The sequence below is a fragment of the Plectropomus leopardus genome, chromosome 5 (genome assembly GCF_008729295.1).
Source record: "Plectropomus leopardus isolate mb chromosome 5, YSFRI_Pleo_2.0, whole genome shotgun sequence".
Taxonomy (NCBI): Eukaryota; Metazoa; Chordata; class Actinopteri; order Perciformes; family Serranidae; genus Plectropomus; species Plectropomus leopardus.
In genome coordinates this window covers 24,881,063-24,908,902 of record NC_056467.1, presented here as the reverse complement: position 1 = coordinate 24,908,902, position 27,840 = coordinate 24,881,063, and the positions used below count along the sequence as shown (strand labels likewise).

General features: G+C 41.2%; 1 protein-coding gene across 3 annotated transcripts in view; it reads right to left on the bottom strand.

Annotated features, from left to right (window-relative positions):
• Positions 1 to 27,840, bottom strand: part of robo1 (roundabout, axon guidance receptor, homolog 1 (Drosophila)) — a 289,841-nt gene that overhangs the window by 18,614 nt on the left and 243,387 nt on the right. For 2 of the 3 annotated variants that reach the window (XM_042486206.1, XM_042486207.1), the window contains 13 exons: positions 25,748 to 25,979; positions 24,694 to 24,815; positions 20,020 to 20,191; positions 17,070 to 17,270; positions 12,849 to 12,875; positions 10,990 to 11,032; positions 9,055 to 9,209; positions 5,741 to 6,127; positions 4,911 to 5,027; positions 3,610 to 3,754; positions 3,095 to 3,325; positions 961 to 1,457; positions 703 to 864 (listed from right to left, as the gene is read on the bottom strand). In XM_042486206.1, coding sequence (XP_042342140.1) covers positions 703 to 864; positions 961 to 1,457; positions 3,095 to 3,325; positions 3,610 to 3,754; positions 4,911 to 5,027; positions 5,741 to 6,127; positions 9,055 to 9,209; positions 10,990 to 11,032; positions 12,849 to 12,875; positions 17,070 to 17,270; positions 20,020 to 20,191; positions 24,694 to 24,815; positions 25,748 to 25,979 — 2,491 coding nt within the window. The remainder of the gene's footprint in view (positions 1 to 702; positions 865 to 960; positions 1,458 to 3,094; positions 3,326 to 3,609; positions 3,755 to 4,910; positions 5,028 to 5,740; positions 6,128 to 9,054; positions 9,210 to 10,989; positions 11,033 to 12,848; positions 12,876 to 17,069; positions 17,271 to 20,019; positions 20,192 to 24,693; positions 24,816 to 25,747; positions 25,980 to 27,840) is intronic. The other variant, XM_042486208.1, reaches the window with a different exon arrangement.

Sequence of the window (27,840 nt, the reverse complement as noted above, 5' to 3'; positions counted from 1 at the left end):
ACTAAATATGGAGGACTTTTGATAGTTGCAATATGTCAGAACTATGGATTATTTTCTATAAATGAAACACCAGGCCTGAACTGGATGTTTAAATAAACAGGGTACGTTTCTACTAGGGATGCACAGTAATATCGGCACGTCATCACTATCAGCAGATATTGGCTTAAAATGAAAGATCAGCAACACGCCAATTTCTGCCAATATCACAAACTGATATTTATTTTTTAAATTGACAAAATTAACATGTACAAACCATCAACCCCAAGATGAAGTGTTTTTCTTATTTTGCACAATTAATTCATATTGCATACATTGAAAAGTATTGTATTTTATGTCTGTATCTGCTGGTGGGCTGTCATGATAAGAGTATGCATAATATCATGTTAATTCCACTACAGAATTTATTGACGATCAATAAAAATAGGTGTGGAAAAAAGTGGATATATCAATATCGGTTATCAGCCAAATGAGTTGTTATATATTAGCATATTGGATCTTATATCATATCGGATTTTGGCAAAAAAATTGTGCATCCCTAGTTTGTACCAACAATTATGCTACAATTAATTAAGGTGGTGGGAATCTACACACAGTAATATGTGGTACCTATCCAGCTCACATGATTTTATTACAGGATTTCTTTCATTTGGAACATTTAAATGTGAATTATTGTATTTGAATAATAGTGCAATCTATCTGTACCTTCATTGTAGGCTTCACGTCGCTGGTTCCCTGGATGACCTGCAGGATGCTGTTTCTGCTTTTTCGGAGGCCTCCTGTGTACAGCTGCCATGCTCATGTTACTGTCTGTAGACACCGGGCTGCCAGGACGGTGGCCTGGAGGGTTTATTTGGTATTTTCGTGCTGAGAAAAGAAACAGAGGAACAGTTTGCTTTTACCATTCCTCAAATTTCTCAAAGTAGCATTTTTTGTGAATGTGGGTGACTTTATGAAACCTACCTGAGGCTCCTCCAACTTCCTGGCCCAGTGTGTTGGGATATTTGGCCACCCTGAGGCCTGAATACTCTGCAGCCGCGGCAACCGCTTGAGCAAAGTCAGCATCAGTGAAGAAGGATCCATCTGATGAGCTGACGGCACTGGACCTCCCTGAAGAGACATTATCCTCTTCAGAAGCCGACCCCCATCCGTTGATCATGGAGCCGGTCACCGAGCTCTCCAGGTCACCCATGCTGGATGCGGGTGTCTGTTCAAGCCCTCGTAGCAGCAACCTACGCGGATGCATCTGGGGATGGTGGGGGTGTGTGTGGGGGTGAGTGTGGTGGTAGTGCATCTTGGCCACCTCTGCATCTGTCTCGTCACCTTCCTCCTCCTCTTCCTCCAATATATCCTCCTCCTCCATACCATCAGTGTCCAAGGCCAACGGGCTGCTGATGTACCCATATGTGTGTGAAGGAGAGAGGGGCCTTGGAGGGGGTGGGGGGCTCACAGCATGGCGCCTACAACAGGTGAGGAGCAGTCAGAAACCCGTCATATTTTGGATAAATGATAGAGATGTTCCAATAACAACTATTCCTTCCCGTTGGCGATAGTGATACCTCAAGTTGCTTATCAGTTGATACGGACTGCCAATCGAATAAGTACCATTGCATAAAAAAATAAAATAAAATAATAACACTAGTACCCATGTATGGATGTGAAATGATTGCTATCACTGTTGTATGGAAAGTGTATATTATACGTGCTGTAAAACATGAAGAAATACATACAGAGAATGAATCCTATCTAAATTTCCAAATCACTGACATTTACTTGCTAATAACATTACAATATTAACTAGAAGTCAATTCTTCTTTGCCACCCTAAAACAGTAGTTGCTTGTGGCTGCACAACACAACTTTCTGCTACTGTTTTAGTGCAGCAAAGGAAAATCTACTGTTTTAGCTGGATGTGACACCACTTTATAGTTTAATTAAATGAACTTGAAATATGAACTCACTTTATATGTGAGTCACTGATGTTGCTGCTAATACCCCTCCATGTACTACTGTGTTCTCTTATTTTACTCATTTTAATGGTGCTGCTGTTTTTATTATTTTATTTTCCTTTTCAGTTTGGATTTTAATTATGTGTTTGTTTTTATCCTTGTGATGTACTTTTGTCTGTGTGTAGTGCTCAATGGCAGTTAATTATTGAACCTTGAATCTTAATAAATTACGTGGTATCAGACCAGTGCATAGACTTGCAGCATTTTAGGCAGTATCTGAGGCATTTCCAATATTGGTGTTGGTATCAAAACAAATCTAACAAATTACGCAGAAAAAGTAAAAGCAGTTGTCATGGGACCATACTGCTGATTTTGCATTCTTGTCCAGTTAAGTGAAAATCTAACATACTTTGCATTAATTTTGATGATTTTCTACACCGTAGCATATTAAAGGTCCTTTGTGTAGGATTTGGTGCCATCTAACAGTGAGGTTTCAGAGGTTTTTTTTGTAAAGCAACAAAAACACAACTTTTAGTTTTAGGTAATTAGAAAATAATGAAAACATGGCTATGAATATTATATTCCATTTCTGCCAAAATATCCATATAAATCCTTTACAGTGGACATTTTAACTCAGATTCAGAGTTTAAGGCAATGTTGTCCAGAAATCAGGAAACAACATAAGCAAAATGAAAACAGAAATTCCCACAATTTCCTACGTTAAAAAGGTTTAATTAATCCTAAATGTGTCATGTCTTCATTTTTATATGCATTAAAAGACAAGTTCCTGTTCACAGCTGGATAACCACACAATGTGTTTTTTTGGACAAAGAAACAAAAATTTAGACTGTGATGCATTTCTTATTTCAAACAATCTCAAATCACTGCGAGTAGATTTTAATGCTGTACTGAAATGAGCTGAAGCAAATGGCTCCCCTGAAGGTAAGAAATCAATCTCAAACCTCAGATATGCTTTTGAAAAATGACCAAGAGTGTGGTGCAATACAGAATTGGAGTTAATGGGCGAAAACACAGAAAACTGTTGAGAATATAAAATACTTGGGAGGTGTACCTTCTGAACATGTTTACACAGGCTGACCACTGGTTTTTTGTTGTTCTTTTTGCTACTTGTTACGCTTGCACGTTTACCTGCGTTCATGGCTGTCGGGAGCGTCCTGAAGCATCGGCTGCATCTCCTCCTGAGGTGAAGGGGTGAGAGTGGCTGTGGACTGGTGACTGTAAGACACAGCTGCAGGGGAAGAGGCCGCCCCTCGGATGGGAGGAGTGGGGCCCCTCTCCATCTCCTCTTCCTCCTCCAGCTCATCAGGCTGCAGGTACATGTGAGAGGGGGGCATGGGGCACTGCATGTCTGGTTCACAGCTGCCAACAGAAAGAAACAGGCCTTGTTACCGTCATATCACTCACTAAAAACATGAATGTTTTCATATACTGAAGGCAGGGAAACAAACTAAATATTCATGGCATCCCTCTATCAAGGTCTGACGTGAGCCTAGCACTAATAGATAGGAAACCCTTGGGGCAAATGCTTGCAATGAAGGTGAGAAACGGGAGAAAAGGTAAGAAGAGTGAACTAGTATTTAAATAGAGTGTCTGCATGCCTGTCAGGTTGTCTGTGTCTTTGTGTCTGTGCAGACATGTCCCACCTTTCTTCCATCGATAGAGAGTACTCCTCTGTGCTCCGACTTGGGGGTGGGTTTGCAGGGGGAGGGGGCAGAAGGTCAGCCCAATTCATTGTGCTCTGTTTGGGTAGTTTGGGGGTGCGCACTCCCTTCTTCTGACCCTGACTCCCTGTTCAAAAATGGAAAAAAATAGCACTCCATTAGTCAAAGACACTTAGACACAAATTCACTTTGAAAAACACATCAATTATTAATGTTGAAGAAATCGCAGGTAATGAGCAAGGAATTGACAGCAGATGAAATGCATTAACAAGACTGGCTAACAAAGAAAAGATCATTTTACACGCCAGAGTGCAAAGGCTAATGCAACCCTACACTTTAATGCAAGTGTGCACACATACCGCTCAGTTATTAAATGATGGGAAACACTATAAAACACAGTCATTTCCCTACAGCGGTATTACCAAGTACCAAGTGGAAAGGTAGAAAGAAAACGGCCGAAAAGGGTCCAATTAATGCCAAACTATTAGAATTGTGAACCAATGAGCTGTGAGGTGCAGCGAGCACTAAAGGCCTCTCCCTAATGGCTTGAACTTCAAACGCAATATCAGAATGGATACATGGCATTAAGGTGGCAGTGTTGCATGCCGTCTGCAATGTGTTATCATTTGTCCTTGTCCGCAGACAGACATTGAGGCCCTGATGAAATTAGGCTGCTTCATACTGGAATAAAAGTAAAGCCAATTAACGGTAGCAATGCAAACTATGCAAGGACAAATGGAGAAATGAAATAGAAAACAGGAAAACAAAACAAAAAAACACTATTAATAAAAAGCTCCTTTTATCAAATTTCCTTGAAACCTTCCTTGGATGACATTGCACCCAGAAAACGAAAGGCACAAGCAAATGCTTGGCACGGTGCTCATGCCTTTGTTTGGAGGCACTGTCGTCAGTTTATGTTTCTCTTTTTGTTCACCAATTTTCCACTTTCTGAAGGCATTTCCCTTTCAGTTTCTCCTTAAGATAGGTTGACATGGAAATTAACCAAATTACCATTTTAAAGCATCCATTATTAGTGTCTCAAAGTGATTTATTGCTTTTGAGGGAAATTGGGATTTTCAAATGGAGCTGGGGAGGTGTATGGATTAGATGGTTCACAATAATTAAAATGCGGGGGGAAACTTTGGCAATTAGATTAAAAAGAGCAAAACATCAAGAACAACATGAGAGAGAAAAAGTATCAGGAGGTGTTGATTTAATAACCTAGGACCGCCCTGCCTGCAGCTTGTTTTGTTTTTTTTTCCTTTATGCCGCAACCCTCTTACCTGAGGTACTGCTGCTGCCTCGGTCGGAGCTGTTGTAGGAGCCTCCAGTATGGCTGTCATGGGTCTGGTTGTAGGGGATGGTGGCTGGCATTGGGCTGTCACCTCCTCTGTAGCGGTCTGATGGTAGGGAGAATGGGACGTATGGTTAATGTGAACCCCCAGCAGACATCTTGCCAACTCAAAAACAAGCAAAGCATCCACTTTATAATGAATGAGGAAATGAGGGACATTTCCACTTTTTCAAAGGAAATGTGAAATTATTTCTACCATGAATACACACAACACGAGGCATGCAATTCATGCTTTATAACTTTCAGGTGAGTATGTGAACACATGCAACAGCTGCACAAAAATCTCAAAACTATCACACCAGATGTGGTTCCTTTCTGCAGGTACAACAAGGTGATGATAGCTTTGTTCAAAGCAGTTGAAGATCCAAGAGTTATCTTTGTCTTTCCTTCAGAAATCTGACACCAAAGATAAACCCTCACACCTGCCTTCATCACAAAGAGACTCAGAAACCTTACAACGACAGCAATTGAGGCCCGGCCCACGTTGAGCGGCAAAGATTATACATGATTGCATAGAGGGTGATGATGGGGGTTACATGAATGCCATACAGACAGGCAGAAAGAAAGAGCGATGACACTTATGTTGACTGAAAAGGAGCGAGACAGAACCAAGGTAAGCATGAAAATCTTCTACAGGCTTCCACAGTGAGGCTCAAAGAGCCAGGAGAGGAGAGGACAGAAGGGAAAATGAAGCGGAGGAAGATCATGGCTCAGTGATGACCTCTTTAACCATGGCTGCAGCGTATTCCACACACTCACCCTTGTTCAGCTTGTTTTGCTCCATGATGTTGTACTGCAGCTGGGAGCCCATTTCCTGTTTCTGCTGCTGCATCGAGGTGGGCTTCCAGCAGTGTTTTTCATTCATCTCCCCTCCTCCCAGGAGTCCTCCTCCGCTCCCTCCGGTTCCCCTGTCTGAGTTAACGTTGTTGCCCATGATGGAGGACTGGATGAGCTGGGTGGTGGCGTACGGAGTCGGCTGGCCCCCTGGACCCACAAAGCGGCCATCTTTTAGGTTAGGGCTGTTGAAGGTCTTCATCTCATTGATCTTGTTGGACAAGTCTACATCTCCATAGACTCCAGACTCTGGCACCATGAGGTTGGTCTGCTTGTTTTCCATCTGGTTGTTATAATTGGCGATGCAGTCGGCTAGAGAACATGAGGAGGGTATTTAGTCAATCGCGTCTACTGCTGATCAGTTTAGGAGCTGTATGCCAGTTTGGTAACAGCTTTGAAACAATGAGGTATCGTCTGAGCTGAGGAAACCGAAAAACATTTACATAATTTCAAGCTATAGAAAGATCACTGTGCCCACCAGAGGGACATTTCTGTTCCTGATTAAAGTCCGTTTCGTTGGCCAAATGATGTTCTACTTTAGGTGAGTAACACAGGTGGTTTTACACCTTTCCCACTCAGCCTCCTCTCAGTCTCCTCCATGACTCGGTGTGGGTGTCATCTCTGTTCTCTCCCATCTAACAGTGGGAGCATCTTTGCTCATTGAGAGGGACAGAAAGACATGTCTGTATCAAAGACCTGGAATGAGGCGCGCAGTAAAAGCACAGCTCCACTGACAGATCCAATTTTCCCTGGCTCATAAAATATTCAAATCCTCCAGCAGATCTGAGAGCCAGCCTTGCGGTAAATACCAAGGACGGCCATAGGTGCACGCTGCTCGTGCCGAGCGCCTCACATTTCAGCGGCACAGAACAGCTCGACACTTCAAAGGTTGACATGTGAAAGCGCCCCTATGGCTGAGATAAAGGGACATTAACTCCTATTTCTTTGCTCTGTCACCTAGTCAGTGATCCTCTTAATGTTCACAGAGTTTAGGTTTGGCACACACACAAAGCATGCGTCTGGCAAGCTCCTTAGTGTCATACAGCAGGGTGTCATGCGGAGAGTGAGGGCTGCCTTTAGCCTGTTATTCCCTGTTAAACATCTCACACCATGTTTAGGTAGAGCTGAACACTTGAACCTCAGACGGGTGATTAGCACAAAGAAAAAACTAAACTTGATGCCTATAAAGTCCAGAAAATGAATTATTAATCCTCATTGGGAACAGTTTGAAGTAAGGAGAAACTATTGAGTGGCTGGATGGATATTAGGCTGAACAGCTGGATAGGAATTATGGGCTGCCCTTAAAGGCACGGTCCCAAAGTGCATAATTTAGAACATAAAGCATTTCATTGCAGTCCAAGTTTCCGAGGATAAGGTTGTTTAAGACTTGGGTCACAGCTGAAAGTGAAAATAGTAAGTCCTGTGTCATCCAAGCTGACGTTTTTGGCTGCAAGTGTTACTCTATTCTCTTTTCAGACAGGTCACTGTGTATGTATGTGCATACTAGGCTGGGACGGTATCTATTTTTTACAACCTTCATACTTTCCTTGAATTTCACTGGAGTGTACAGTATTTTACGCAATCAGTGCGTGGTGCTAACCAGCCCCCCTGGGACCATGGATCAACAAGGTTGCTCTGTTCTGCAGGCTGTTTTGCTATTTTCAGTCTACTCAAAACATTATATATTCACATGATGTCAACAAAAGGTAATATTCTTACACCCTTTTTCCTGAATAAACTGATAAATGCAACCATAAACTCTCTGTATTTATGTTTCTCTCTTTCACTGAAAATAAGACTTGTATGTCGCAGAACCTATAGGTTTTCTTTTTCTGCACCCATGTTGGTTAGAGCAGCCACAGTGATGGCGTGAGCAGCACCATCTGCCATTTTTGCTGCATGACGCATGCAGTTTTTGGCAAATATAGATAGGGGAAAAGGGTGTTTTGATTATTACATTGACTCTATGTCACCTTTTACAACAGTTTCAATGTCTTTATCTTTCACAGACATTTAGGAAATACAAATTTATCGGTTTTACCCAACCTTTCCTGTTTCTTTTTCAAAATAAAAGCCCTTTGTCAACATTACAAGGCATTTTACTGTGAAACATTTGCAGAACCTTGTTGCTGACAATGTAATGGCTTGCATGGCTTCATAAATGAGTCGAGTATGTGCTTTAAATTGTGGAACTGCAGTAGTTATAACAGTAGGCAGTTCTACAGTCGTGCCGCAACAACAAACACTGTCAATGTGAACACAAACTGCTCACGCATGTAGTGTGGCCCGGGCATGCACACCGTCCTCAATACAGCCTCTTCAGGATGAAGTTGATACAAAGATGAGGGTCTGCATTATTAGTATTTAATCACAACTCACAATCATAATTAGTATTTAAAATCACAACTTCAGGATTTCTAAATACCCTGAAATACCATAATACCGTGATACCGCCCATGCCTAGTGCATACAATATTGTATATTACAGAGTTTGAGGCCAAATTTGCTACCTTTTGTTGACAATTTTACTCGTGCTGACTAAACTGAAAGGCCACCTGGTGCTGTTCCTTAAGTCTATTTTCCGTTTTTCCTCTTCACTTACCCGACTCTACTTTATCTCATTCGCGCTCTCTATCTCCACTCATACATTTCAGTGTATGTTTTAGTATATACTTATTCTTCATCACTCCTCTCTCCCCCCTTTTCCATCTGGTCTTCCAGGTGCACCTTTCTCCCTCTATCATTCTCTCATCCTTTGCTCCTGGCCCACGGTCTGCAGTCCAGCCTTGACCTCTTCGCCCGCTGCACATTTCTTAAATAACTGAGCACTTAGGGGAAATTACATTACCGGCTATAACAACAGTATGGAAATCAGCAGAGCAATTCGATTAGCAACAGAGTAGAGCCATAAGCCCCTCTCAGTGTGCTCCTTTTATTTCCTGCCTAAAACAGCTCTACTATAACCTCAGATAAATCAAACACACAAGCACACAGCCTCTCTTAATCCTAATATTTCTTCAGGTTTTTCTTGTGGAGACCTACAGAAATAAGAGATACACAGAACAACTCTCCTGGGAGCTAACCCAGATATCTGATCCTACTTCCTTTTGCACTGCAGATTCCCTCAGCTCCAACATTTCTTATCTCCACAGTTATTTTGTCAACCACTGCATCACGGCGTTTGAGGCAAGTGTTTATTTTGGTTGTTGCCCATGTATGGAAATGCCGACACTACATACCTGGGCGGCTGTATGTTGCCAAGTTGCTGTCGCTGTTGCCATTGCCTGCAGTGCAGCAGTTGATGCTGCAGTCGTTGTGGTTGGAGCAGGAGTTGGGCCATGTGTCTGCCAGCCAGGGCTGAGTGGCAGATTCCCCAATGTTTAGCAAACCAGGCCTGTAACCAAAAAAAAGAAAAAAAAAGGGACCAAATGGTTAACAATAGTAAGAGACTGAGCCAACACCACAATGACATTTATGTGAATGAACTGAAACACCCACAGTAACATAATATTTGAAAGAAGATTATGTAGAGTTTATTTATCCAGCAGCTAAGAATAGGAAAAATCCGGCTTTAGTACTTTTTGCCTTTTGGCCACACACACACACACACACAGACACACACACACGCACACACACAAACACACACACACACACACACACACACACACACACACACACACACACACACTATAAAAAAATTGTGTGTGCTTGACTTGCCTGCAGCCGATGACACTTTCCCTGAGCCCTTGTGAGCATTAGCGGGCCGCCTTGATTAAACAGCCAGATAAAATTCACTCTCAATGTTGCGAAATGTGCGTCCTGAACAGCCAGTGAACCACAAACGCTCCCCGAGTCGATTCCATTGTGTCACACAACATCTCTATCATTTAAAAAGTTGGTTTTTTTAAGCTGTACAGAATAGGAAACTAGTGAAACTCGAGCACCAGAAGAGAAACTCATGCAGAGCAGTGGTTCACACCATCCATCTCTATTGTTTCCACATCTTGCTCCTATTTCGTCGGCTTTAATCCCAATATAATACGAGATCACTTGTTCAACAGGATTCCACTGTACAACCTGACCTCAGGCCAACCACTGAGTGTTAGAAGAGCTGAGAATAAAAAGCCTCCTACAGCTCATGAAATGAATCAATCTGGCATACAAAGAGAATTCAGCCTACTCTAGTCGAGCCATATACTGTTTCGTTATTCAAAACCCAACCGTTTGCATATCCCAATGCTGAATTAGCACTGAATCACATTTCCTCATTCCCTCTCAAATGACTCATTTCTTGGATTCATTTTGGGTAATGAACACATTTGTCTTGTACAGCCAAATACAATCTCACAATAGCTCCTCAATCATCCCTGTAGTTGCATGTTGATATTGAATGGCCATTGTCTTTGTGCAGAGCTAACACAGCCATGCTGCATGTGGGATTCAATCATGGAACTGGATAATATAATGAATATGGATTTACTGATGATGGCTCCAAGCTAACTATCCATTCACACATGAACAACACACACAAAATGTACACGAAGTCAGTACTGTCATTCTCTTCTCTCAGTAAAGAGAAGGCGCCAATTATTACACATAGACGGGTGACAAATTAAAAGAAATATATATATACTTCCTTTTTTTTCCTGCATACTCAATTTTCACTGTTTTCCAGCTGTGTGAAAACATGCCAAGTGCCAAATGAGAGGCAGCAAGTTGATTTTTGCACAGCGTAATTCTGCAAATCTCACTGTTTGTGCATAATGCACCATTCCACATGAAGAAGTATGGAAGTTACTGCTATGTGTGTGTGCATGTATCTCCATTAATGTTTTAGAGTGACGCTATGGCACAGCCTTGTGGTTGGATGTGGCTCTCCACCACATAGGATGCGGATGGGCTCCTGGCACACTACACGGGGCTTTGTTCCTGCTACCATAACATACTTTAATGCACATCCTTACCCCTCCTCAGCTCCCAAGAAAGTCACAGCACTCCCCCTAGTGTTTGCTGAAGAAAAGTACACGTGCCCAACCCTGCTCATGGAGGTTCAACATCCTGCGGCATGCGTTTATACACTCAAATCACAATTAAAATTCCTAAAATGTGTTTTATAATTAAAATATGCACTCACACATACACACTCTTTCTAAAAGTAATAAATGAACTCTTACCTTCCAGCACTGCTCACACCTTCTCCTCCTCTCTGATATGCCACTGAAAAAAGAGAAAACAGTGAGTTACCAACATGATTTCACCACAACTATTATAACCATCGGAGCATCATCATCTTTTCTATTGTCATACAAAATCGAATTAGTAATTAGATTTTGAATTGTCAGTTTTGTGAGTGACGATGGGGACTTTTTCTATATGAGCGTGTGTTATTGTATCCGTTCAAGTTAGCATGTAAATTAATGTGTGTGGCAAAAATTCAGCTGAGTCACACACACAGCAACAGGCGCAGGGCGGAGGATATGTAAGAGGCTTATGAAGAACAGATGCAGAGCTCTTTGGTTGTCTGGCTCGGCGTTCAGTATGTTTGAAGCCCGGGCGCCCTCAAAGTTGGACTCTTTCAAGGAGCTCTAAGCTGCCGGTGTTTGAAGGAGAGATACATTTCCAACTTTAATTACAATCTCTTTCCTAAGCGAAGAGGAGGTGGAAGAGATGTAGGTCGGGCCTGAGCTGTGTCGATTCCGTGTCTATTTTTCAAAACAGCAAGTGTGCTTTTGGCCTTTGCATGCATCAGGAGGAGCTCTCTCTTTAATGCAAACCAAAGTATCACAGTCTAATTCTAGATTGAAATCAGCATTATGCACTGTAACATCCTGGTTTAACACCGGGTACAAGGGTAAGGATTTTCTTCTTAAAGAGACACATGCCGAACGACACGACCAAGGAGTGTGTTTCACCTGAAAGATTTCCAGCAGATTGTGAAACAACCTGGCAACTGCTAAATTATTCCACCCGATTGCAAGCCGTCAAGGCAGACAGAAACAACACTGCTACTGTTTAGATACGGCCTCTGTACAGACAGGATCAGCAAGTGTAACCACATCTGTCCAGTATTGTCTCACTCACTCTTCTCCTGCTCTCACTTTTACTTCCTCTCACCAATTCACTGTTTCACACTTGCCATTGCACTGAGTGCTGGCAACACCCCTGACAAACCTCTAGGGGACAAAAAACTTTAGGCAGATGAAAGTCTACCAGTGAAAGAAAAAGGAGTGTAAACGAAAACTGGCCGAGAGAGAAAGATAGAGATGCATAGAGAGCTTTTCTTTTATCTATTTTACGCTGTGTCACTTCAATTCACAGATAACCTCCTTTGCTCCGCTGCCGCTTGCCTATCTAATTGGTGTGTTGGAGTGCTGGTGGTGTGTCATTCTCTTAAATCCCGTCTGAGGTTGCCAGCAGCCCTTTGATCAAGTTACCACTGGTTTTATCAGCCTCTCAGTAGTGTGGCCTGCTTCTCTTTAAACATTATGCTCTGACACAACTCAAACATTTGGTGGAACATTTAATTTAGGTTAAAACTGTGCAAGCGTTGGGCTCATTTTGTCAGTACACAATGAGTGCCCCTCTCTGCCCCTCACTTTTCTACAGTTGATGGCTGTTATCTATCACTTACTGTATATAAGGTTGCAATGGTATGAGATTTTTACGGTACAATAACCGTCTCAGAAAACATCACAGTTTCATAGTACAACAATATACAATTTTATTATTATTAATGATGACAATAATAACATAAGTTACGATAATAACATCAGTTACGATGACCCTTGAAGGAAGTAATGAAGCGTAATGAAAACTTAAGTTTTCACTATAATTTACTATACTACTATTTTACTATACTATTTTACTAATTACTATAATTTAAACTATTTTCTAAATGGAAGTATGGGTAAAAAGTCTCCCTTTTTCAGTAGCAGTATGATAACCATCAATATTCATACTACGATACACCTTAATACCAGTATACCATTGCAACCCTAATTGTATATAATGTAATAAGCCAAAAAGTGCTTACCTGTTGGTGTGAAAGTAAAGGATGGCACTGTTGGGACAAAAAAAAGAAAAAAAGAAAACAGAATTAAATTATTGTACATAAGCACTGTCTGGAAGTTCTTGTTACACATTTATGGGCTTTGTCGCCACAAAGTTTCTGTTAAATTGCACAAATCCTCAAAAAGTATTTTAGCCTGTCTTCACACGCTACTCACTGCCCCCTAGTCTTTGATCCCTGCAGACATCCCTGCACCCCAACTGGGGGAAAGTGAGTGTTGAGCCAGCTGCTGGTTCAAATCCTGACCCAGAGGCCTACTGGGCGGGGTCACACACCGGGGAGATATCTGTTGCTATCCCGAACACTCATATCATCACCCACACAGCTCAATCACTCACTGTGGCACAGAAGGGGCCCTTGTGAAAAACAACGTACTGTAGGCAGATTTAGATCCAGTTATAGCTGGTGTGGTATGTGTGTGTCTTTTATAGAATATTCTTTGTTAAAGAAGTGAAGAACGCGACAGTACGAATTGCATTACATTACACCATGCTGGTAGTCACCCAGTGCACCGACTCAAATATGTGCACTGTAGAAATGTTTGCCTTCAACCTCCAGTATGAGACATCTGAGAGAGACATCTGAGGAGAAAGATACCACCGTTGTCACATTTCCATTTCCTCAAACAATTCATTCATGCAGTACCTGTGCCAAAAAATGTCCTCTAAATGCCACAATCATCGTATCATGTTTGAATCTCTCCTCTCGACGCTCAAACAAGTCTAAAGATACGAGCAGTTGGATCTGTTTGATGAATGCCTTTGAAGAGGGGGCAGGCTAACACTTGGTAGGCAAAACAGGCTGTGTGAGATGCAAACATGATTGAAATACATAAATCGAGTTCTTTTATGACACAAAAATGTCACAGATGTTTGATCACAGGCTACATGAAGCTGTAACCGCGCTATGTCTCTTTGTTTAGTAATAATTTAGTTGTAGCAATCTTGGGCGTTTTTTTTTTTTTTAACCCATTTGTTTGGACTATCTTTAGATTTTTTTATTTTTTTTTTTTTTTGCAGCATGGCATAATAAAATTTGTATTACAAAATGTCAACACATATATGGCATAAGGTTTGCATAACTGCATTAACTGGCAGGGAAACGAGAAAAAGCTATTTCACATTCTTTAAAGTTTACAAATTAAAATACATAACCTGAGAACACACTAGCATACACTGTAGCAAACACATAAACAAGCCCCAATTGAGCCTATTTCACCCTGAGTGCAGATTGTTGCTTCATGTGGTTGCAATTATACTCTTTTCAAAACATTCTTAGTAACCAGTTCCAACAAAGACCGTGGCCTCTTGTGGTCTGGGTGCACGAGGAGGAGAAGGAGGAGGAGGAGCGGGTGCATGTCTGCCTGCTGTGCCCCTGAAGAGCTTTGTGAGTTCTATGTGAGTAAACATCAACATATAGAATCACAGAAAGTCAGAGGGTAACCTCAGCCTACAGTCGTCTCCGTCTGCCGCCTTGCCACAGATCATTACTGCACAAGTCTTCAAAGCTACTATTCTGTATCAGTGTGTTCCCGCTGAATAGCCTCTGCTTGAACATCACTTTGGTTCAAAGAATACTGGTATTGTTTGTGAGGCTAGCTGCTCAGATAAAAAATCTCAGGTATCACATATCTCATCACAGCAATACTAATTCTAAAACCAAACAACAACAACAACACAATAACATTAGTGTGTTATCGGACTTAACAGCAGTCAAATAAAATCATGATGTCATTTCAAATGTCCTATTGGATTTTGGGAGGATGTCCATGTCAATACAACCCTGATTCCACAGAGGGTGGGACACTGTTTGAAATGTGCGTAAAAACAGATGCAATGATTTGCAAATGCTTGTTGACATACAGTTTTTTTCCATTGGACTCTATGGTAAAGTATGGGTTATGTGCTGATCTAACAGGTATATTTTGGAAAGTTATACCACCACTGAAAATGTATGTATTGTTCTTGTTGAATTTGGACATGAGAAGATCTAAAGTAAGATAAGCATGTGAATATTAGTGTAAACATCTCCTCTATGTTGTGCATTCTATGAACTGTCTTTGTGTTATGAGTTGAATAAATAAAAAGGTAAAACAAATAAATAAACCAGTTGATAATGTTGCTTTCCACATGAAATTGTACTAGATACTGATATAAACTCAATGAAACTACACTTATGAAGAATTCAACCCAAAAGTGGAATGATACAGGGAAAAAGTATTAAACACGCTGACTAAAATTTATTCTAATACTTGGAGAAGCCTTTGTTTGCAAAGCCAACTCCAAGATGCTTTCTGTATGAAGACACGCACTGAGTGTTGTATATGGAAAAAGTGATGCAATGCACTGTTGCAGGCATCAGATTCAGAGTAAGTGCATACTTACAAAAAACAATAAATGCTATAAGTATGAACATTAAACATATTGTGTTTGTACTGTATTCAACTAAATAAATTTTGACAGTGGTTTGCGGATAATTGCATACTGATATGTTTTACACAGCGTCCTAGCTTTTTTGGAATCGGGTCTACCAAACAAAGTGACAGCTCTGACATTATCAACAACACAGGTATGTGTAAAGACTGTAAAAGACCACAGAGCTTAAGAAAAAGCTTAGCTGAGCTGTCTCTCACTTTCACAAGACTCACACCTCCCACTATTAGACCGCAGTGGATTCAGAACATGGACACTGTGTTTTCAGTATGACAGCCACAGATTAGCAACAGCTAAGTCAGTCTATTGTCTGTGTGTATCTCAAGGTTGAAGGGTGGATCTCCTCTAACCCTGGCAGTCAGCAGTAAACCTGAGCCCAGGAGTGGGGACAGCGCAGGCAGCGCTCACAGGCAGCAGCTGCAAAGCCCAAGGCCACACATTAAACCAGCCCACACATAAATGAGTCTCCAAGAGAAAGGCTAATAGCTCTCTTATACTCTAACTATTGTGGGCAGAGGTTGGGCATGTCACGAGCCCTGTCACTTTGACTCAGGTCAGGTACAAACACACTGGGTTGCGCGGTGACTACTGGAACAGGGTTGAAATGCAGCCCAAACACACACGGGTAGGGATACTTGGATTCTTTTCAAAACATATGGTGAGTAGACACTAGGGGTGGGCAATACAGCTGTAAAATAATATCAAAAAAGTTCAGGTTATTTTTGCAATAACGATATAACAAGAAATACCGACAACATTTTAATGTTAATTAATAGTACACAGGAATGCAACAACATAAGTGTAACATGTAGTTCGCCTTTAAATATTCAGTGAAAACTGACCAAAAATGCTCTCTCAGTTCTTTGGTTTGTAATCAACAACAGTAACTAATAGTGAGATTTAGAATCTGTATAAAATATAAATATAACAACAAAATAAAATCAATAAAAAATTACAAATCTAAACGGGTGCCATATACAAAAACACTATCTTCTGTCTCTAAATAGTACATATATATAAATGACTGAATTGTTTTCTGCACCTGGACTTGTATGCACTATAGACGGTTAATTATCGTAGATGCACAAACCGTATATACGCTGTAGCTACTCTAACAGGGTTGAAAATGCAGCCCGAACACACAGGTAGGGATTCTTGGATTTTTTTTTCAAAACATATGGTAAGTAGATCCTTAACAGGATTGCTCAATTCAACTCCTCCATATCTAAAGGCCCCTTTTAAAAAGGACAGCAGGAATATTTCAAGCATGTAAAAATGTCAGCATGTCCTTGATAAAGAGGCATTATGGTAAGACCTTCTCTCTCGCCCTGCACAGTCTGAAGGGAGTTGCTAAAAGGGGAGTTGTTGGACCTTAGAATGTACTTTACTGAAAACACTCTTCACACACCCTCGCAAAATCAGCGTGACAGAAGTATGAAAAAAGAAATAAAAGACGTCTTCATGCAGCACTCTCAGCGGGAGCTCCCATCACATCTCAAAGGGCCCTACTCGAGAGTGCTTTCAGTTAGACTTCACCTGGAGCAAGACAGCATTCTGCGTGCAACAGGCAGGATGGGAGGTAGCTTGGCAAAATTTGGGATGAAGAAAATGGAAGTGAACACAGCACCACACTAATAAATACTGCTTCAATTTTCTCACCAAATTTTCTAAGTGTCTAACCTCAAAGCAGAGCTGCAGATCAGAAATTCAAATAGATGTTCCTGGTAGTGTTCTGTTTCATGCATGTACTGACCCTTTCGTATGCCCGCGTAGCTGCTGGAGAGGCCGTTCCTCTTCTTTCGGTGTCTGTACAACCAAATGCTGAAGACCATGAGGATGATCCAGCAAGCAGCTCCTATGCCTGCTATAAAGGCCGGCTGCTTAACGACATCAGATATCTGTTGGGACAGAGGGTTCTCCTGGACCACGGTGTCTGTCATTCGCCCTGATGCATCTGAGGATGTGGAATGGAGATGTTAGAACAGGATTAGAAAGCATAAAAAAGGTGGATTTCATAAAAAATTGGGATCGCACATGCATGGTTCCCTCTCATTTATAGGGACAAAATTTCAAAAACCTTTCCATGACTTTTCAAGGAACCATAATATTGTTTTTCATTGCCCTTCTTCTCCATAATTATAATTTTAGCTTGCTGGCATACATGGAGTTAAAAGCAGGGAGAAAGTGATGAAACATATGTGATTGTAAACAAACTTTGTAACACACTGATGCTTATCAACCGCTGAAACCTGGATTGCCGTCACTTTTCTTTTGTCGGACACCTTTTAACAAGCTATTTAACAGTTTGAAACCTGATCAAAAACATGGGGGGAAAAGACAATGGCCAATTTGCAAGAAATGTCCCACACATTGTGGGAAATTAGTAAAAGGTGACAAGAAAATAACCTGAAAATTTTGGGGGGGTCTAAAAAGGATGAGGGAGGATCACTAGAAATCTTTCATTAATACTAGTAATAATAATAACTAAAATAGAAGTCCAGAAAACTGTATTTATATTTTCTATGATTATATATATATATAGAACAATAATGTTTACATATATATTTTGGATTTTATTCACTTTTTTCTTTAGTCATTTTCTTTCTTTCTTTCTTTCTTTCTTTCTTTCTTGTTTTGCTAAATTCCATGTGTTTTTCAAACTTTCAGTGATTTTTTTAAAATAATTTCATGACTTTTTCAGGCCTGGAAAATGGGATTGTGAATCCCATGACTTCAAGATTTTCCATGACTATGGGAACCCTGCACACTTAAAATGAAGGAAGTTAGGAATGTGTAACAGCAGAGAAGAGGGAAAGAAATTTGTTGAAAACATATATCCTGAAATATATTTAAGATAAATGCAGCCAGCACAGAACATAAATATGAACAATCCTCCTTCTCTTGACGCACAAAAAAGGTTCTTTATCTCAGCGGGTGTGTGTGAGTCTCGGTTGTGGAAATGCTGTCGTTTTCTCTCTATTATTCAAAAGGCTTTCATCTCAAATCCCAGTCAACAATGGCAGGTGAGCAGACGAAAGCAACCAAAGACATTCAAACAGAGCTTGTGCGCCACACAAGCCTGATGGAGCTGGATAGGGAAAACACAGACAGGCATCGTTTTACGCCGAGCAATGGTGGTTTCATAATAATATAAATAAATCCGATGAGATCATCCTCAAATACAGACACCCCAGTAATTAGCAAACTCGGGCACATCTGTGAAAAGCTGAGGTGTGAATGCCTTGAAGCTGTTTCTGCTGTGAAATGCACTGTAAAGGCAGCGTCTGTACGGCTGCTCACAACAACCCGCTCTCGGTCTGTTTTTCTCATCTGTCTATTCTCTCTGTGTTTCTCCCTCGTGCGTGATACATGAAAGACTTCTTCGGGTTGCCCCAGCCCCCACCGCTCCGAAATTTCTTCATGTTCGTGTTACTTTGTCTTCATCTCTTTTGCTTGAGTCTTTCATGCTGTAGCCAATCTTCTCTACCAACTCTCGAAGCCAGAGGCAAAAACACTTCCCCAATGAAACCAGCTCCCTGCCTTTACCCCTCCATATCCCTCTGTCTGTCTTTGTCTCAGTCACTCGGTCCACGTCTCCATTCCACTGCCTCTCCTCTCACTCCTCTGTCTTCTCAATCTGTGCCTCTGTCTGGCCGAGTGAATGGAGCATGCCGATGTGACTAAGCACCCCACGAGGGACTGTACAGGTATCTAGGCGGGGATGACGCATACAAGCTCGGAGTGTGACAAATGCATTTGGGTGAAGCGCTGGTCCCCGAGGCACATTGTTCCACTCCAGTGTTGGAACATGGCAACAATCACCACAGGAACTCTTCAAGGGAGAGAAATTGTATCAGTCACAGCCGATGCTTCTTCATGCCCATCCCAGCCCACTCAATCACACATTTAAAACCAGATGGAGTTCTCTCTCTCCCTGCCTCATCCTGCGATTCATGTGTTTTCCATCCTTCTCCTGAGTAGGCCAGCTCGGAGCTTTGGGGAATAAAAACTGACAAAACGTCTCAAAATATCTGTCCGTCTAGACTAAAAGGACAAAAAAACAAGAAATAAATTATAGCGACCAGCCCTGTTGTAGTGGGCACTGTGTTTGTTACTAGCATTAATAACACGTCAAGTTTGAGCCCTGAGTGCAGGATTCATTATTGCCTTTGTTGTTTGAAGCGAAGCAGAGACAGAAAACATTGCATCCTTGAGTGGAGAGCAGAGCAGGGTGTGGCAGCCAGCTCAACAGCTGCCACACAGGAATTTAATGTGCCCGTGCAGTGCCAGCTACTGTTGCTAAAAGCCTTTCCAGTGCTCAAAAACCATAAAAGTTTCCTGTCATTCGAACTCATCAAGCTCTTCTGTGGCAAGTTTGATGATGTTTGTTTAACAGTAATAACAGTTTTTAAACATTGCTATTGATAAAAACAGGGTAAACAGGCAAAGGCTTGAACATTACTACAAAGACAGGAATTACATAACTGTCCGTATATTTGGCAGAAAGTCTTTACTGAAAAGCTCTTTAATTGAGATGACTGGGTTAATGCCATAATTATTTGTCAGATGATTGGGTTTGATTCTGTGTGAAAGGATTGCCAGAGGACAAACACATCAAAACACAGCAAATGTATCCAATGGAGAAAAAACAAAATAATTATATGACCTCCCGTGAGAGAGAACTAAAGGTTGTTTTGACTCACCAAGCTGGAAGGAGGTGATATCGCTCTTGACCCCGGGACCCGCCCCGGTACTGGCTGCTACCTCCACGCTGTAGCGGATCCCTGGGGCCAGACTGGGAATCAGCACGGATAAGGTTGAGCCGTCAACTGTACGGTTGATGTGGTACCTGCTCTCATTCCCCAAGCACCAAATCTGTCATAACAAGAGACAAAGAGAGAGCAGAGATTGAAGCAGTGTTATGAAGGTCTCGTGACAACACTGAGTTTGGTAGCTGCCACCAATCTGTGTTCTTATAATTGGTTGACGCTGCTATCGCAACATTTCAGCGCACCGTGGGTATTGTGTTACATCTCTGAGGTAGGAAAACATTTCACAAAATGGTTTTATGTTTTACAGGCTGTGCTCAACACAGGCTCAGTATTAGCAGAGGTAGCCATAACACGTCTCAGTGTAGCCTTAGAGCATGAAAAACAAATGGGGATCAGTAATCACCCCCATAACCCAATTTCAGCAGAAGCTAAGTGCTGTCAGTCCCAGGAAGGAGAGCGGCCTCACAGGCTGACTCAAACCAAGGCCACAAAGAGAAGCATACATTCACCTCAGCGTGACGCCTGGAGACCTCCACATCCTGAAGCCCTGACATTCTGCTTTCTTAACCCCCCACCTCCTCCCACCAGTTAACCAGGTTAACATACATACCTCCCTGGGTCTCCACCATCCATGTGTGCATGTGTTTGCACTCCTGTGATGGAACTACAAAGCCCTGAAATTTTTCTGTGTATCTTAAAAATTGCAGTGAGTGGTGGAAGTGCCGCTAGGGACCGGACTCGGTAATGAGCAAGGAACGCTCTCGAGCTGGACTTAAAAACCATGAAATTACTCTAAAGCCTATCACCAGAAAACATTTACCTGGAAAATTAACAGTGGCTTAACTTTTTCCACTGGCTCTGCCTCATCTCCTCCTCTGCCACTAACCTATATTCCCTGTGATGCAAAAAAAAAAGACTTTCCTATTAAAATGCAGGACTCCCACAGCATAACGTATGAGTGGACAGTGCTGTCCAAAGTGAGGTCATTACTAAAGGAGCATCCATTATCAAGTAAGGAGGAAGGAAAGGGGACTTGGAGAGAGGTGCTATAGGTTGAAGGATGCTTTAGCAGAGCAAAGAAATGACTGGAATTACAATAGAGGTCTGTCTCATCATTGTTATGTCCTTGGTTATTATTATAGCTTATTGCCCAACACTTTACAACATACACTTACACATTCCTTTAAATGGATATCTCAACTAAATCATAAAATACCGAGTGTTACAGTAGAGTTAATATTTATGTAATTGGCAAACATTAAAAATTGTTCAAAGGATACTTCACCTATTTTCAAATGGTTTGTATCACAACAATGTGGGTAGTATGTGTAAATGGACTGTGGTTAACTTCCCCTCTCTGCTTAATGACCGCTTCTGGGCTTTTTGCACCCCCTACTGTGGTGAAAGCATGTTAAAACACATTGAACCAGGTCCAGATCAAAAACTACTACACCAAGAAGAGTCAAATCTGAACACCATTATCCCAGAGATGCTACAGATTGTTTGAAACACAATTTCAGATTAGTGAAACCTATATTCTATTTGTGAAAATATATTAAAAAAAACATTTGACAGCGTTTTTTTTTACAAACAGGATTAAGGTTTCACAAATCTGAAACTGTTTTAAATCATCCTTAGTCTATAATGCAGTCCAGGTATGAAACGCTTTAGTATAGTGGTTTTCGAGAGACCTGCTTCATTGTGGTCTGCATACGTGAAAGATGCAGTGAACTCTCCCTTTTCGCATTTTCACAATTGAAAAAAAGGTTTCACAAATTTCAAAAAGGGTTTCAGACAATGTTGAGGCTTAACTCAAAACGTCTCACATGCTTTCACCACAGTAGGAGGTGCAAAAAGCTGAGAATGGGCCCTTACACATCGCATATTATGTTTCCCTTAACGCTCCCCTTAATGTCTGAATCGGACACTACGAAACAGAAGCTAACTTCAGCGTCGTGCCATCCAGCGGTTTTCGCTGTTCCTCTGCATTTTCATATGCCAGCCAAAAAACTCTGTTCAAACTGTAAAACTATGCAGCGCGTATCAAATATAAACCAATGTTATCTTACCATATTGCACGAACATCGCCTAAAATGTCCTCATAAGCATATTTTAGTGCGCTGTTTATATGCAATATGCGAATTTGTCAACATACGGTGGTCTGCAGGGTTTCCTGGATTGTAAAAACCGACATCAAACAGTAAAACTAAGCAGCGCGGATCTAGTTACAACGTTCCTTATTTTTTTGGCATAAAATGTTTTCAGAAGCATATTTTTGGCTTACCGTTTTTGTTACACCATAGTTGCCATTTTGTTTTCTATTTTTTAAAAAAAGCCTAACTTCCTGCAAGCCTTTTTTTTGTTTGTTTTACCAACCTTTGGGTGCATACCGCCGCCCACCGTACCGGAGTGTGCAGAACAGGATCTACTTTACATTATTCAATAGAAGTGAAAATATGACAACACCTGAAAACAAAACAAACAAACCATATCCATCTATAAATATTTTTAATCGATATTAAACAAATCAAGTGTTTATTTGAAATAAGGTGCCTCGCACCTCATCTTCATTTGTCCTCCCAAATTCTATTCTCAGCATGCCTCAGATGGTTCCTTGTAGGCAGTGCTGGGAAGGTTACTTTTGAGATGAAACAGGTTTCAGATTACTAGTTACCTTGTTGAAAATGCAATGAGTTACATGTTTCAATTACTTTACCAAGTAATGTAACCTATTACATCTGATTATTTGGTTGGCTACTTTTCTATCAAATGTTTTTAACAGGATAATAAAGCTTAAAAGACCTAAAAACATAGGTGCAAAAATGTTGTCTTCATGGTTTTGCTGACCTGCCTTGTCCAAAAATATGCCAAAAGAAGGCAGTCCTGCACAGCAAACAGACTTAAAGCAACAGAATAAATGTTTTATTCACATATAAATGTTTTACCGGATTTTTTTTTGTAATTTAATTACTGTAGCTGGTTACATGTAACTAGTTACTTTCCAAAACTGCTTGTACTACCCTGGCCACTGCTGTATGAATGTGTGTCTGAATGGGTCAACGTAACTCCTAGTGTTTACGCACTTTGAGTGGTCAAAAATGACAATAAAATAAATAAAAATAAATAAAAAAAACACTATACAAGCGCAGGTCCATTTATGATTTGCCTCTCTCACCCTTTCTTAATCGTACCCTTTCTGGATTATATTTTACAAAATGCATTAATTTATATATTTATATTTATTAAGTATTCTCAACTATATTAGGATGCACACTACTATGTATTTTAGACTGATGTTCATAATTACACTGTGTCCCTTTTAAGTAAACACTGAATAAATAAATAAACATACTTGTGAATTAGCCTTTCCCCCAAAAAACAATGTTGTGTTTAAGATAGTGTGATCAAACCTTCATCTAGATATGACCACCTCCTCTCCTCTTCCTTTGACACTCTCTGCTCTGTCTCCTGTACTTTATAGTGTCTTCTGCCCTTTTTGGCCTCATCCCATTTTTCCTGCCAAAGTTCTTATACTGTCTTTTTGATTCCCCTCTTACATCATCTATCAGCAGGAGTGTTTATTGGTGGGCTGTGGTGCAGTCCATTCTGGTAGTTGTAGGTTTTCTACCTTCAGACCAAAAGCGAATGCCACAGTCCTTTTCCTGTTTTGTGTGGTTATGTAGCACCAGTTTCAAGATCCCAGTATTTGCGTCTTTCTACGGCATAGACAACCAAGTTTTTTAAAAAGACCAGCTTTCCAGCCGTGAAATACTTTTGGTAGTCTAGAATTATTTTTAAATTTTATCAGTATACATAAAGTGTTAAAATACACAATCTGTGCAAAAAACATCGTGGAAAACCAAAAAATGTATATATTCATTTTTCATATTCAAGCCTAACTACTTTGACAGATTTAAAAAATATAAATAAATAAAATAGAAGCTAGAGGCTTGGTATTGCCACTGATTTCTTGAATTGATTTGATTTTGATTCTCAAGGTCCTGATTCAATATCGCTTTGATTTGGGATATTTCAGCTACAATACCATTTTGGCTTGAATGGGGAAGAGATTTTCAGAGAAATAATGCTGTAAATTATGCAATAAATTACTTTTTTTAAAAGAATGACCACAGAACAGGATTAGAATTGAATATATTAAGAACTCAATGTTGTTTCTATAGCAACAGCAATAAAATTACAACAGCAAGGTCACTATACACTCAATATCTCTGAAATCTCCAAATTATAACCACAGAAATTTCTCCTCACCCGTATTCACCTTTGAGAGCCACAACATGTATGGGTCTATTATCTCCACCAGATGGCACTGTTTCACAACAGTTTCCACCAGTTCCCCTTGCCTTTGACTCCTCTCCTCTCTTGTCTCTGCTCCTCTGTCGTCACACAGAGGAGGAGCACTGAGGAGTGTACAAAGGTGTGCCTCAACCAGGAATTCATTACCTTTCCATGTCTGTGCATTGTCTCTCTCTCTCTCTGTTATCTGCTCTGTCTGCATCCTTATTTGTGTCTCATTTGTGTGGCTCTACAATACCAGTCCCACTTGCTCAGACCTGAGGTAGCTGCTGGCATTCTCTTTTTTGTTACCTTGTATTCCTGGACCACCCCATTCTGCTCCTCTTCTGGAGGGGGTTGCCAGGAGACCAGGATGGCGGTCCCATTGTCCCCACTTTCCGTCACTGTAACCTCACGAGGAGGGGCACTAGGGGCTGAGGGGGGTAGACAAAAGATAAAACACACACCTTCATATATGACACATTTTTTTTCCTCAACTGCATGCAGTTTTCCCCTGCCTCCCCTCATCCCATTTAGCTGTCACAATCTCTGTGTGAGGCTGAAGCTGAGGTGAGAACAAAGGACTAATAATCAAAATCATGATGCTTTTATCTAAAAAACTGAGTTTGTTTAATACAAGTGCTTTTGTGGATAAATAAAAGCAAATAACTGTTTACTCAAAACAGACAGGGAGTTATGACGGCGGGGTGTATTGCGTGTGTCAACGACAACCTGCGGTCCAAGGGTAATTAAACTAAAATAATTATGAATGCGGCATGAAAGACGTAATCTCAGTGTGAGTGAGTGTTATAAAAACAGGCATTTTTCTCCTTATGGGAGAACAAACATTATGTTTAAAGCTCCGAAAACAATTATCAACAAAACTGGGAACAAAGGAGAATCCACCAAAAAAGATCAAAACACTCCCACACATGCAACACACACACACACACACACACACACACACACACACACACACACACACACACACACACACACAGTAAACACTCTGCTTTCACATTTCTCTTAACTGCTCGCTACAGATTAAAATTTGCAGTTGGGTTTCAACCAAACCTCATGAGACTGCCACAACCACACCCTAAGAGAAATTAGTATAACACTTGCACTGGAGTGTCGTATATGGCTTTCCATAGGGCCTTTTAAAGAGCTCCACATCCAGCCTAGCATGCTTGAATACACCACATTTGAACATAACATAATCCTGCCTTCACTGCCTGCTGTGAACAGCTGTTGTATGCTCTCACACATGCAAGCTGTGCACATAAAATCGTGTAAACATGAAAACATGCATGCACACATGCAAGCACTAAAGCAAACTCGCACACACGCATTCACATCCCCCCACCTTCCTCCAGCGTCTTGCCAATTTTGACATCGCTGTCTGTTCCCTGGAATTCATTGAAGAAGGGGCGGACTTTGAATTCATATGTGACTCCCTTCCGTAGCTGCGGCACAACGGCGCTGTCCTCCCCGGGGGTGCGCACCTCAAACACAGCCCACTCGCTCCTCTGCAGGCCCTCTGGTGAAGGTCTATACATCACCTTGTAGCCCTGGATGTACTGCGACTGCTGCTCCACCTTGTGAATTGTGCGCAGACAAAGACAGCGTCAGATTGGCTTGATTAGCAGTTTACAGTGGAAAACTACACAGTCACGTAATAAATTCAGTGATGGACAGTAATAAAGTACATTTACTTATGCTCTTAAGTGCATTTTTTGAGTATCTGTACTGTAATTGAGTATTATTTTTTGGGGGGCAGCTCATTGGTAGACACAGGTTGCTGGTGGTTATATTTGGCTATGTAGTGTTAAGCACAGTCTATACTATGCGATTTTGGACTGTTCAAGACCAGAAATGACCAGCGTGAAAGAAATATGACAATATCTTTGGCTGTGGTTCTACGACGGCGGTCCTACGGTGCACAGCTAGAGAGGTTCAAGGATGGTCGTTGTCGTGGTCTTGCAATCAAAGACATATGGGATAAAATTCTGACACTGTCAGAAATCTGGGATGACCACTGCACTGTCACTGATGTTACGAGCTATGTCCACTAACCGACCAATAGAAATGCAGCATGAAAGGACACACTGATCAGCGCCACACTGCTAAATGCTAGTCGATGCTAATAAACACTCATTGCAAAAATAGCATACTAAGTTGGCCTCTTTTCCTCAGCCATGACTGTGTCCACATTCTCTTTTTTCCCCATAATTGATCATTTTAATTAAGGGGTTTATGGCCAAAATCTACAAGGCAGCACTGAGAGGGCCACATTCTCGCCTCCTCCCCTTTTCAGACTTTTTTAGACACACATAAATGCCACAATAGTGACGGCTCTATTCATGTTTGTTTACATTTTGCTCTTACCACTACAGTGGCATAGATGAATAGCACGCTGACGACATTTTGCTCCTGCATACTGACATCGATGGATGGCAGCAGATGGAGATGAGTATTCCCCACCAGATCAACCGTGACCATACATCAAGTCCATGTTTGAAGTTTTTGAGAGAAGAATGATTTCTATCAGTTTGTTCTGTTAACTGTGCACAAATCTCAGTCTTGGCCTATGAGAATTCACGTTAAATCGGTGTTAAATTTAAAACAATGAAAATGTCAGTGGTGTTCCTTTTGTCAATTCTTGTTACTCGGGGCATTTATATAGGCTTTGTAGCATTGTGACAATGTGTTGTTGAATATACAACAATGCACTGAGATTAAGGCTGTCAGCTTTAATGCTTTAATCCCGGTGTGATTGAGGTCCGTAATTCACACATTAATTATCGCGGCAAGTACCCCAGTACTTTTAATCAAGCATTAATTTGACTCACCAACTTTCACTTGTTTTGGAGTAATATTTGACCACTAGTATCTGTACTTTAACTCAAGCAATAGAGTCGGGTTTTTTGTCTACTGCTGAAAAGATTGTAGCATCACTGATCAGTTATGGATTCGTGCAACTGATACATCAGGCGCTGGATGGAATGGGGTGCTAACTCATCCCATCACCCCTCTGTTTATCCATCCACATCTACATCTCTCTTTTTCGACTGTCTGTCTATGCGCCATTTGGTGCAGCAGCGATTTGTGCAAACCGCAGTATGAGGTCATTGGCCAGAGGTTCCTCTAAGTCTGGAGCTGGTTAAATAGGGCCCAGGCTCCCAGAACAGCCTGTCTCATCCTGTCCTGCTCTCCAGTGTACTGACTGGCTGCCGATGTCAAAGAAGAGGGTAAAATCTTTACACAGAGTTTAACAGCATCTGATGTTGCTAAATAAAGCAGGAAAATGTAATTGGAAGGCATTTGTCTGTTAGTTTAATCTAGGAGTAACTGATGTTGCCTTGTGATCCTGCACAGTTTGAGAAAAGAATAACCCGTATGCTAATATCCCTACGACTCCCTGTGGAAAGCAAGCAGCACTGGCTTGTAAAGATTTTA